The sequence below is a fragment of the Perissodus microlepis genome, chromosome 6, assembly GCF_051167445.1.
Source record: "Perissodus microlepis isolate ML-2025 ecotype Zambia chromosome 6, ASM5116744v1, whole genome shotgun sequence".
NCBI lineage: Eukaryota > Metazoa > Chordata > Actinopteri > Cichliformes > Cichlidae > Perissodus > Perissodus microlepis.
The window spans coordinates 3,349,755-3,362,972 of record NC_140466.1 but is presented as its reverse complement, the minus strand read 5'-3'; the positions used below and the strand labels follow the sequence as shown (position 1 = coordinate 3,362,972).

Here is a 13,218-nt window from a genome sequence, read left to right as displayed (position 1 = left end):
GCAAATGCTAACCAACTCTATGGGTCTATTGCTGGACATACCCGCTAATTAGTGCTATGTACAGTAGCATGCACAACAAAATTCTAGACTTTTATGCGCCGTGGTCATCGTACTAACTTGTCTGTGCAGATAACAGCTTAGGAATCTAAACAGTAGTCAGACTATACTAGTAGCTCTTACAGCAATCAACATGGCCTACAGGTCCAGTTCGGTGAGCTCAGTTAGCTGAGGTTAATCCTAGCAGACAGTTAGTGTCCTATCTGTTACTCAGACAAACACGTGGCTAATAAAGTTTAAACAGGTGAGTAATAGTAATATTACTTATTAATTATTAATATAGTAATATTTATACCTAAATAGTTCTCATTAAGGAATAAATTGATCAAGGAGTGAAAAATAATTTGCGTAGCAAGCAGTAAGCATGATAATTTTTGCTCTAAAGTTGGCTATTTCAACAAGGGAGTCTATGGAGAGTGACTCACTTTAGAAGTCAGTCTTGAGTGGCCACAAGAGAAACTGCAGTTTTTATCAATATGTGTTGCACTGATTATGTCGTCCTTATTTCTTTTTTTTTTTTTTTGTTATTTCATGCTTTTGTTTGGATCAAGAAGGGCATCCAATATAAAGTCTGCCAAATCAAACATGTGGTGGTAACCAGTGTGATGACACCTTCTGGAAAGGGAGCAGCAACTATTTATAAAGCGCTATTAACCTCAAACAACCAAGATATTTTAGCAAATAAAATACAGTTTGTGACCACATGATATACCAGAAAGATTTTCTAAAAGGTTCTTATGTAATGAGTTTTCAGTCTTTTTTTTTTGCAAAAATCCCTAAAGTTGTGATGTTATTTAACCAGGTACTTAGTCTGGATGGCTTTGGCCTCGAGTGATCCTGTGAGGAACACTGGCGTAATTTCAGACCAAGATATGTTCTTCAGCACACACAGTATAGACATGCATGTAAGGCTGCTTTCCTTCACCTAAGTGGTATTTTTCTAATTCAATACACCATTTCAATTCAATTCAATTCAGTTTTATTTATACAGCGCCAAATCACAACAACAGTCACCTCAAGGTGCTTTATATTGTAAGATAGACCCTAAAATAATACATACAGAGAAAAACCCAACAATCCTATGACCTTCTATGAGCCAACACCTTGGCAACAGTGGGAAGGAAAAACTCCCTTTGAACAGGAAGAAACCTCCGGTAGAACCAGGCTCAGGGAGGGGCGGGGCCATCTGCCGTGACCGGTTGGGTTGAGAGAAGGAAGGCGGGACAAAAGACATGCTGTGAATAAAATTTTAACAATGAAATGTTGTTGTTGTACAGTTTAACCTGTAAACAGACGGCTTCTGCAAAGTAAAGTCTCAAAGACCAGAGATGAGAAAACGGAGGACAATTTTAGGTTCTTAAGTGCTCTGTTTGTGAATAAAGTCACATGACAACCATGTGGTACTACATACAACACCATCACAGTCTTGCCACTGCGATCCATCTAACCAAAGAGGATCCGCTGCTTCTTATACAACACAGAGCTTGGGAGATTTATGCTCCACTTGTTGTTAAGTAACCACAGGATCCCCCAAAAACAACATCTGCAGGCAATCTACACTGACCCGCCCACCACCCTCGCCCTGGCAGCCGGGCCCCCAGGCTCCCTCTGTGCTGCAGCATCAGGGGTCATAACCTGCCTGTATAAAACATGGACACAGACCATCGTGGAAAAGACACATGTAGATCACACATGTCAGAGGCCACTATAAAATTTCCATGCTGCTCCCAGGAATAAGATTAATCTATCTAATAAAGTCAAAGGTCATGCATTGGTGGAAAAGAAACCATGAGTTCACGTGGAATACAAACATTTCAAAGTTAACTTTTAATATCATCCATGAAGACGGGCTTCCCAAGTAAAATATTAAACAAACAAAACCTTTGGGAAAAGAAAGGCTCGTGTGAGCCGAGCGATGCCGGGAAAAACAGTCTGAGAATCTGTCGGCATGAGGCTCAGGACCCAGAAACCATCTCTCACATGACGAGATGACGTGAGACCAGTGATAGTTTGGGTTGTAAGTTTACCACTGCTTTCCCTCCAGCAAAACATGTTACAACTTATTTCTTCTCAAGTGGGATTAATAAGGGTGCAGATTTTTATAAAACAGAACACCAGCATAAAAGGAGTATCCGTTTCCAGCCTCGTATTTTTATTCTTGGACTCTATCAGAGTAGCTGTGTATGACCCACAGTTCAAAACAATGCTAATGTCTTGTTTCAGTAGCACACTTCATCCTCTGTCTGAAACAAGTTGTTAAAAGCCATCTTTCACTGCGCCTCCTAAAAGGAATTACAGCAGGGGGGTGGGGCTTTTGTGCTCACAGCAGAGTACTTTTACAATAACGTACTTCCTCTGAAATAGTCCATAAATAAATAAATTTTGATGGAAGGGTTGAGACAATTGTTTTTTATTGTCCAAAAATACCTTTCTGTGAGTTTTAGGGACATCATACCACCATAAAGCAATTTGTAGCTTCTGCCATTTTTATTTGAGGCATGAAGCGAGCAGCAGCTGAAATTTTGTAGCTGCAGCGTTTTCAGTCACCACAGTCGCCTGCTCCTCTGCATACATGGAGATACAGAAACACACATTAGCAGGATGCTAGTGTCTTATAAGCAGTTTGGCTTCACAGCAAGAAAAACTAACAGATCACACACATTATTGTGAAAACTAAAATAAACTGTGGGATTTCTTTTTGTCCTGTTCAACACTCAGCTAGAGCGGAAGTTAGTTCCTATACAACGGGGTTAACAGGAAGTAGATTGGCTCTCCTCACAGCCAGAGATTTCCTAGAGCCAGAGATCAGTAATGACCAGATGAGGCACATTCACTCTCCAAATGTTTAGAGCAGTCTGAAGAATGTGCGGTGTTGCTCAAACCTACAACTTAAATATAGACTGACCTCGCTATTTCAATTCAATTCAGTTTTATTTATACAGCACCAACATCACAACAATACCTCAAGGTGCTTTATATTGCAAGGTAGACCCTACAATAATAGACAAAGAGAAAAACCTAACAATCATATGACTCCTTATCTGCAAGAACTTTGGTGACAATGGGAAGGAAAAACGACCTTTTAACAGGAAGAAACCTCCGGCAAAACCAGGCTTAGGGAGGGGCGGGGCCATCTGCCACGACCAGTTGGGGTGAGAGAAGGAAGACAGGATATTTGGAACTTTGGATCTGTTTAATATAATCATCCACTATCATAATATATATGACAGGAAATAAAAGGAAGCCTTTAAAAATAACTATTAAAGTGAAATCTAATGGAAATACTCTGTTGCTGCTTGTATGGCTGGTTTGACCTCCTGGTTCAGGAGCCAATGAGCAGACAATGGAAGGACATCAGGAAACAGTACACACCTGAGTAATTTGGGCCTTTCTCTATTTAAGTGGCTTCACTGGAAACAATAGTTTCGCATTTACTTGTGATTGCATGGGTTTTTAGGTTGTGTGCTCTCATACTGATCTTTTAAGGTGACGTGTTTCTGGTTTTGAGCCTACAAACATACATTTTCTCATCTTTAATCTTAGATTTTGACCCTCCTAACACTAGTCCTTTCCTCTCTAAATTTTCTAGGTGCTTTCTTACTGCACAGTCTGACCATGTTAGGGTTTTGTCTGTTTCCAGCACTTCATTTTAGAGTTCACACGGCTATAATCAGGGTTTTGGAGTCATGTGAAATTCTCATACAATCTTTCCTTTGAGGGGTAGTTTGAGCCAGCCAGTTACACTGAGGTGTAACTGAACGTGGTTACACAGGTGTTACATTTGGCTTAAGTTATATTTCTGTTAACAAAATGGGAAAAAGTAAATCTGAAATGTACTCTTGTTTAAAAAAGTTTTACAGTAGAGCATTTTTATTGCTTTGTTCAAACTGTGGCTGATGTAATACCAAAATATGCTGCAATATTCTTTAGATTTTGGCTTTGAAGTTGGAATTTAAAAATAAATAAATAAATAATTGTGGAGGAGGACTCTACTCTTGTTTCCTATCACTGGTGGTCGGTACATTTCAGATCAACACATTTCATACAGAAACTGAGCTGCTATTAGGAAGTTCTGGAAATGAGTCACATAAACATAGTAATCAAGACATAGGATGAGTAATGAAAAAAGCTAAATGATGATGGGTTTTCATTATGACTGTGGTCAAAACCAGTAAAAGGCTCAAAACAAAGGTCTTTATTCAACTTTTTGAATGCAACATTTAATTAAAAAAATCACCTATCAGTTAAAACTAAACATTTCAGGCTTTAAAAACATTGAGCCCTTAATTAAATTGGTTGTTCTAATTTAAACCAGTTTATATATGCCCACCCTTTGGGGTTTTGTGCCAGGAAACATGAAGATGGGAAAACAGCAAACAGCTTCATGAGAAATTTATTTTTAAATGTCAAACTGAATGAGAACCAGAATCATTTGCAGCTCAAAATGAAGCCGTTTTCAGTGCCGCTTGTTTCATAATGCTTCATAATCATCATTCCCAGGACTGCACTCTTCTGATGTTGTGTCTGGAATCTGCTGGTGCCACTCTTCCATCAGTGAGAAAGACTGCCCGATGCACCAGTAGATGGAGTAGTTTTGTAGGAATACAGAGCAGAGTTGAGCTCTGAGGGTGATAAAGCAGCTCCTGCAGAATCAATGGATCAAAAACAGCAGAAGATGCACTTTGGTGCTCCCTGACCTTCCTTCTTAAATTGTAATGGGACTGACGCCTACCACTGGCACACACACACTCACACTTCATTCATATTCAGAAATTTAATTCAATTCAATTTTATTGACACAGCGCCAAATCACAACAACACTCGCCTCAAGGCGCTTTATATGGTAGGGTAGACCTTAGAATAATACATACAGAGAGAAACCCAACAATCATATGACCCCCCATGAGCAAGAACTTTGGCGACAGTGGGAGAAAAAATGACCTTTTAACAGGAAGAAACCTCCAGCAGAACCAGGCTCAGGGAGAGAACAACGTGGGAGACGGTTGCATCTGCTGCAACCGGTTGGGGTGACAGAGGAAGACAGAACAAAAGACATGCTGTGGAAGAGAGACAGAGATTAACAACATTAACAACTAATGATTCAATGCAGAGAGGTGTAAAGAAGAATTACTGTTTGCATCATGGGAATCCCCCGCCAGCCTACAGCTATTGCAGCATAACTAAGGGGGGATTTGGGAGTCACCTGATTCAGCCCTAACTATATGCTTTAGCAAAAAAGAAAGTTTTAAGCCTAATCTTATCATTAGAGATAGCGTATGTCTTCCAAATCCGAACTGGAAGCTGGTTCCACAGAAGAGGGGCCTGAAAACTGAAGGCTCTCCCTCCCATTCTACTTTTAAATACTCTAGGAACAACAAGTAAGCCTGCAGTGTCAGAGCGAAGTGCTCTAATGGGGTGATACAGTAAGATGGGGCTTGATTATTCTTGTATGTGAGGAGAAAGATTTTGAATTCAAGTCTGGATTTAACAGGGAGCCAATAAATGGAAACCAATATAGGAGAAATAGTCCCCGTTTCTCTCCTCTGTTTCCTGAGGGGGGGCCTCTTCTTGGACTCACGGTGGGGCCAGCTTATAAGAATATTCAGCCTGTGTGACTGTGAACAGAAGAGGAAGTTCACACACGAGGCGTAACTGACATGACATTTTCTAACCAAAGCAGTGTTCAGTGTGGCTGCAGTGACACAAAGGAAACAACAGGCCGGGTTGATTCCATTCAGCCTCAGGACCCCCGCAGTTTAGAATCGTCTCTGAGTTTATGTCGGGCTGTTATGTCAGTGCAGCACCGAGACAGATACACAACAGACGGCGTGACAGGTTCAAAATGCACTTCGGCCGAGAAATTATGCGTCTCTGGTGCCACGTGGTTGCGGTGACAGCAGGACAGCAGATGACAGAGAAGCTTTGAAAAGAAAAGGGTGACACTCAAAGGCTTTTACTGTGCCAGTGTGATCAGAGTGATCAGACAAACCATAAAAACGTGTAATAAAGAATAAAGAATCGTAATACTTTCTGCAGATGTTCACTGCGCCTTCCTCTGCGGTTACTTTTCCAGCACAGAAAGTGGAAAATTCTGCAGAACCCGTGTTACCTGATAGACTTTTAAAAAACCAACAACCGGGTGTAATTTTGAACTTCTTCAGGAAATCGAATTACACGAGGAGCGGCGGTTCCTCATTTGCATGTCTGCTGTCCTGGCGCGCGAAGACAAAACAACTCAGAGTGGACGCTTCTTTCTTTAACCAGCATGTAAAAGTGAGACACAATCGCCACAGCGACGACAAAGTGTGATAAAGATAAAGCCGTCGCGCGAGGGCAGCTCTGATGCGCCTGTGCACGTGGACGCGGAGGCGTGCGTGGAAGCAACATGCGGTGAAGCGAGAGACGTCTCTCCTCGTGACATCTGTAACTTATGATTTTGGTGCGAGCCAGCACAGGACACGCGGCGTGGATACCTTCACGCGCGGGAGCCGTTGTGTAAACGCGGAGCGAGAAAGAGGGCGGTCAGAGGAGTGACGGCACACGGTGCGCCGCGCGCTGCTCTCACTCCCAGCTCGGCTTCTGGTGGGTTGCCCGTCGCACGTGCAGTTTGTTGTTCGTGCACGGCGGGACTACCGGCGTCGGGAGACGCATGCTTGAAAAGACCTGCGCTCACTTGACGCCCGCTTTGGTGATGCCATGCCCCGGAACCACAGCGGAGACGAAGGCGGCACCGGGCTCTGGATGAGGACCTCACCGGGGCACCGTACCGAAGGCTACGGCTTGAAGGATGTGGAGTCCGGCGGAAAGATGATGAACAACGCAGGAGACGGCTTGCTGTCGGCCCCCGGCGCCGCAGGTGCTGCCGGGTCCGACAACGCGAGGGGGAAGCAGGGAGCCCGGCTCAGCCTGCTGGGGAAGCCACTCTTATACAGCACCCAGAGCGGCCGGAGAAACGTGCGCTACCGGCGGCTTCAGAACTACCTATACAACGTGCTGGAAAGACCGAGAGCCTGGGCGTTCATCTACCACGCGTTTGTGTAAGTTCACGTTATGATATGCGTGCGGAGTTGTGTGATGCAAAGATGCGAGGATGCACACCTGTTGATGGTCCCTGCGGGAGGGTTTGCAGTTAGAAAGCTTGATTCAGTTTGGGGCACTTTTGATATGTGATGGCTGACATGCGCCAGATTCACAGCTTTTGCACATGAAGCAGCTTCAGTGTGAGACTAACAGGTCACTTTTGCGTTTATGAGTTTCATGTGTGCTGTTAAACCCAGATCTCAGGGTCCCGGCGGTTAGGACATCTTCAGCCGTGCTGTGCGCCTTTCTTCGCTTCTCAACCAGCTGTATTTAATTTCCCGCGTGCGATTGTTTGTTGTTGTGGCGTGATAACTGTTCCTGAGAGGGAGGAAGGAAGTCGAGACACATGCTGACTGCAAAGCACCATTTTTTTTTCTTTGGTGTGTGTGTGTGTTGTGTGTACACTAAGGGGAGGGGTTGCAAAGGGTGGACAGAAGCTGTTTACACACAAGGCAAACAGCTCAAGTGTTCACTTTTCTTTCTGAGTCATCATTAAAGCTACTCTTTCAAACTGCATTCTTCATGAGCACATAGGATTTTTCCCTTGGTGTCGTGTGTAGGCTGTGGTCTGCGGTGGCACCTTTCATGTCGCATTCTTTTAAAAGAAATTACACTCGCTGACTGAAAACGGTTTTAAAATTTCCTAGACAGTGAAATCAAATTTCATGCGTCGTGCGCGGTGATGGAAGGCAGAAATGGAAATCGGATCCTTTTCTCATTGCAGAGTTGGTCCTGTTAATAAATACTGTTCAGTTACAATACAGCAGCATGTTGGTTAAAGAGGACGCATTCTGCTCATTTCCAGCATCATGTTCTTGTTCCGAGGCTCAACTGGAGCTTCACATGATTCACAGTTCAAAAAACCCAACTTATCTTTTGTTTAACTTTGCTTTTTCAGCTCCTCTCTGTTCAGCATATGCTGATCTATTGATGTGAAACTTTGGCCATATTTAATATGAGCATCCAGCACTGTAACTGTATACATGTGACAAAAAACAAGAAAAGAAAAGAGGGAAATGACATCAGGAAAGACGTTTTAACTGGCGTATAGAGATGAAGCTCAACTGAAAATTTAAACCAAAAAAACAGATTTCCCATAATATTTATGAAGACAGATGAAAAAATAGACATTAAATGAGTTACAGATGTGCCTGAATGACATTTTTGGGTTTGATATATTTAAGTGTGTCTCTATCTTTTCATTTGATGTGCTGTCTCCTTTCACAGTGCTGCATGAATTAGCTGCCATTGTACTGGAGGAGCAAACAAAGAAGCTGTTGGCCTTGGACTCGTATGATCGACCGCGTGTGATGTTTATAACCACCTAACTAGTTGTAGAAAACATTCGGATATATGTTTTTAAAACCTCTGATTAGTCCAGTTCAGTTTTACTTAGAGCTGGTTCACAAAACCAGTCATCTCAAGGTGCTTTACTCTGTAAGGTAAAGCTCTTAATACCTAATACTAGAGAAAATCACAATGATCAGATAAGGAGATGAGCAGCACTTGGAGGCTGTGGGGAAGAAGATCTCCATTTTAACAGGAAGACACTTCCAGCAGAACCAGGGTTAGGGAGGAGCAGCCATCTTCTCCATTTGATTGGTTTTTCTTTGTGTAGCTTTTTGGCGGCGCAGAGGTTAGAAGGATATGAGATTAGAACCACTGAGGCTATGGAGATGGACAGAAAAGGTAATGACGACTGAGCCCACCACCAGGAGGCAGAACTGTGGAAAAAATGTCAGTAGTCAGAAAAAAGTAAAATTTAAAGCACAAACTGTGATTTCAACAGACAGTTGTAAATGTTTTTGGCTTAAGAAGAAGACGTTCTTTGTATATTATGATCTGTTATCTCTCAGGCATGGGGCTCAGGTAAATGACCGGGAACAGCATTAAATTAACAAGAATGCTTATATTACAAGCTGTTCGACACATTTTTGACACTGCACCCTGGTGACTGTGTGCAGATACAATATGGGTTATTTGGCCTGCAAAGATCTGCCTTCTGACATGGAGTCGGCTGCACGTAAAAAATTAACATTACCAAAACTTTAAGATTGAGCCCGCAGAAGCATGTTGCTGTAACTGCATGTCTGTCTTTAGTTCACAGTGAACAGAAGCTCAGTTCCCTGGAAAAGCCTCCATATCTCTGCTGGCAACAATGCAAGTTATGCTCTTTTAACACAGGAATTGTCTTGTGGAAATAAAGGTACAGAGGTCTCTGTTTCCACCCAGTAAAGTTGTCTCAGCATCACCTTTTCATTTTGATGCAAATCGAGCTAGCTGCAAGTTGAGCAGTTTGTCAGCTGTCCATTTAGTGCAGCTCGCACACGGTGAAAGAATCACTCTGCAGACCACAGCTACAACTAGGGCCAAATTTAATTAAAAACCAAAATTGGTCAAAATTTACAAGGGGCTGGATTTGGTGTGAACCTTGATTTTTGACACGGGGTTTGAATTATCATGCTTGTTAGCTGGCTAACTAATGGGACAATAAGTTTTCTCAGTTTCTACAAAAGCTGTTTCTGAGACACTGGCTCGTCTCACTCCGTACAAGCCTTGCTTCTTTTCCGTGGAGCAGCATCTGCTCCCTGCAGTGCTGGGTTAAAATTGGATAGTACAACCATCAACAACAAGCTACAATAGCAGCTCTGTGTTACCTCAAAGATAAGCACTGTTAAGGCAGTTTGATGTCAAAGTTTACTAAAGTAGAATTCGACATAGAGACATGGATGGATTTACTAACCCCTGCAAGTGATTCCAGCTGATTTTCAACACTATATTTCTAAGCTTTAAATGTTTCTGTGACCTTTACTCCAACAATCCCTCCCATTCAGATTTGTTTGTATATTAACTAAAAGGCCTAAATTCAATGATTTGCTTCAACCAAAATAGAGAATCTAGTGTTTGTGACCAGTCAGGGGTGTGGGTTTGTTTTACACCCTTTCATGTAAACTGCGTCATGGGCAACATTTTTTTTTTTCCGGGAACCAGAATTTAGATTTTTTTTTCTAAAATCCAGATTTGAAACTTTTGAATTACACTTGCTCTATATTTATTTTTAGCATGAACGTGCCATCGCTTCAGCCCCAGTACTTTATGAGCCATCCAGCTTTACGCTGACCTTCCATATTCCCCTTTATTGGAGCCATAGCTTAGACGTACACCAGTCGATATGCTTTAGTTTGCCGTTTTTGTTAAAAGCTTGACTGAAAACTGCTAATTTACATATTTTATGAAAGTGAGTTAGTCACACACGCCCACAGGGATCTTCAGACTCCTCACATCGGCGCTCTAGAACATTAGGAACGCATGGTCGGGTGGCCTGGAAGTTACTGAATGCTTTTCTTTCATTCGTGCGACAGTGAGCTTGAACTGGAGATGTGGGAGGAGGAGGAGTGAACTCTCACTCGGCCCTTTGCTGTCTCTCCTGTGCTGTGATGAATGGAGCTGTGATGGTTAGTGGCCTTGAAGTTATACTGGTCTGCTTATAGGACAGTTGTTGGAGCCGAGTGTGTCACCGTCACAGTTGTTATCTTTGAAATAAGATGACATCCATGTCCATCTGATGTCAGACCTAACTGTGGTTCACCATTGAAAGCACTGCAAGCGTATTAATCAATCTTTCTTTAAATCACAGCTCAGTAATCGGAGCACTCACTGGCTGGTGTGTAGGGGAGAGTTGGCTCAATGGACAGGAAAACCTGAAATTAACTGAAATTGAAAGAAGCAGCAAGGTGATATTTTGCTTTGGGGTCCATTTCACATTCTCATAATCCAATTATTCGGTGAAACCGGTGGTTTAAATGTGTTTTAGTAACCCAAGAAGTACCTAATTTGCAAAGAAAAGCCTTGCATGTTGGGCACCCTCAGAAGAAGGTGGTTAGTTTAAATGCAGGTTTTGCACACGGTGTACCCGATACACAAATGGTAGCACTGTGGGTTAGCTTGGTAATATTGTAAGAGTTTGATAATAAAGAGGTGATTTCTATCATGTAAGCAACAACCAGGTAATGGTCACGAGTATTATCTGAGTATTGTGTACTTGGGGGCTGAAAAGCCTAATAGTTGGAAAACATTTAACATGCTTTTTTCTGCTCATTTACCCCCATATTTCTTCTTCAACTCTGCTAGAATAGATTTGCATGGTTCACATTTCAAAATCCTCACCTGCCTTAAAGTGGGCCTTGCTGCTGCCTTTAGTTCATCCCCTGTCTGAACTAAACCATTTAAGCTCCTCCCCTTTGAAAGGAAGGGTCCGTTTTAGCAGACATTCATCTGACTGGCTGCCGTTCATACACAAGAGATTAGAATGAAAGGTGGGTGTGGCTTCTGTGCTCACATGCTTGCCATGATCATTAAGGGATATCCCCTCTCTCTGATGTCAGAGTCAAGAATAGAAACAAAACTGTCTGAAACGCAGCATTTTGGGGCAGGAGAAAAAAAGTTATAGTACAATGTTAGGAATGAAAGTCCCAGTGTGCTGTTAATAATGTGACAACAATGAGGTACTATTGATAATTGTATTATAGGTTAGCGATAGACTAACATCATCAGAAACATGAAATAAAGTGATAACATAATCTAATCTTGGAATAAATTCCAAGTATTATCCATTCATGGTTATTCTGAAATATAACCATGGCTGAAAAATTCTATCTGTTTCTATTAAAATTCATTCCAGTCGTAGATTAAACCAAACGTTTGTGTGGAAACCCTTTGGAGGGTTTCTGCGAACTAATCACCAGACACGCAGACATGTTCACATGATACTCGACACCAGAATGGTCCCTGAGGCAAGCAGCAAATTTGCATAATCTCAGTTAAGAACAGGGTGTTTGTCCCGCCTGCTGTGCTGCTTTGTGATGTGAAATAAAAAGACAACCAAGACAGACATATATATTGTTAAACTCCAGTACAAGCTTATTTTTAAAGGTGTCTGGTTTTTAATTTTCTTATGCAAGAAGCATAATTATTGTAATCATGAATGAAAGGCTCTCGGTAAGAAGGACTCAGTGCAGTTCGAAGGGTCATGTGATATCTGAATATGAAAAACTTTTTATTGTTAAAAATGTTATGTAACATTATGGAGGATCTTAAGGACATTATATTGTCTGCTGCTTCGCTAAATATTTTTGTAGCTTTGCATTCCTGACATCACAGCTGAGATGTGCTTGCTCTGCACGAACCACCTGCAAAACACTCCTATAGCTTTTATCACTGGGGAGCAGGAGAGCTATGATCACGGAGGTTGGCAGAATGCTGCGATATGGAGGAAAAAGCTGAATTTATGTTGTGTTACAGAGTGAAAACAAACACAGAAAGATTATAGATAATGTCTGTTTTTAAAGGTTCTCTGTGAGACTCTAATGTGGACATGTGCTTCAGTAATAGACTGTATGTAAAAGATGGACCCTACTGCATTTTGAAGCCTTGTTGGAATGTTTTTGTAGCCAGAGGGGTCATATTTGGATGTGACAGTGATGTGCTATGTAGCCAGCTAACTCTGGAAAGCCTTGTTGAAACCTGCAAAAACTGTAACTGTAAGAGTGAAACACACAGTCAGATACTTGCTAATTAGTGTAACTACTTAATTAGTTGGTGTAACTAAGTAGCATCCATTTTCTTGACAGTTAACCCTCTGTACTCCATAATGGCTTCAGATGGGTTCTACTATTGGCTGTGTTAAACAAACATAAAAAAACCCATTTCTGTACACTGGATATTTTAAAGTATTCTATTAATATCAACACTTCAGGAATTAAAAAAAACCCTATACGTTTCAGTTAAATATTTTTGCAATATGTTACATTTTTACTCCTGAGTCACCTCAACGCTCTGGCCGTTCGTCGGTAGTAAGTCTAGGATGTCAGTCTGTTTACCTCAGCTGTCAAAGTGTGAGGCATCCGTGCGTATTTACTCTGGAGGGTGTAAAACTAGTGAAAGGAGTCTGATACGAATCAATAATTCAGCGAAGCACATCGGACATTCAGGCCTAACATTAGCTGGCATAGCGTTAGCTCGCGACTAGCTGTTGTTGTTGCTATAGCCAGCTTGTCTTGAGCTGTACTCAGATAGGACGGC

At 41.9% G+C, this 13,218-nt stretch overlaps 1 protein-coding gene across 6 annotated transcripts in view; it reads left to right on the top strand.

Moving 5' to 3' along the window:
• The first annotated feature begins 5,868 nt into the window (after window positions 1-5,868).
• kcnq5b (potassium voltage-gated channel, KQT-like subfamily, member 5b) overlaps window positions 5,869-13,218 on the top strand; it is a 130,373-nt gene continuing 123,023 nt past the window's right edge. For 2 of the 6 annotated variants that reach the window (XM_084930191.1, XM_084930190.1), the window contains exon 1: window positions 5,869-7,094. In XM_084930191.1, the coding sequence (XP_084786317.1) occupies window positions 6,754-7,094 (341 nt within the window). In that variant the 5' untranslated portion in view covers window positions 5,869-6,753. The remainder of the gene's footprint in view (window positions 7,095-13,218) is intronic. The other 4 variants (XM_084930187.1, XM_084930186.1, XM_084930189.1 and 1 more) reach the window with 2 other exon arrangements.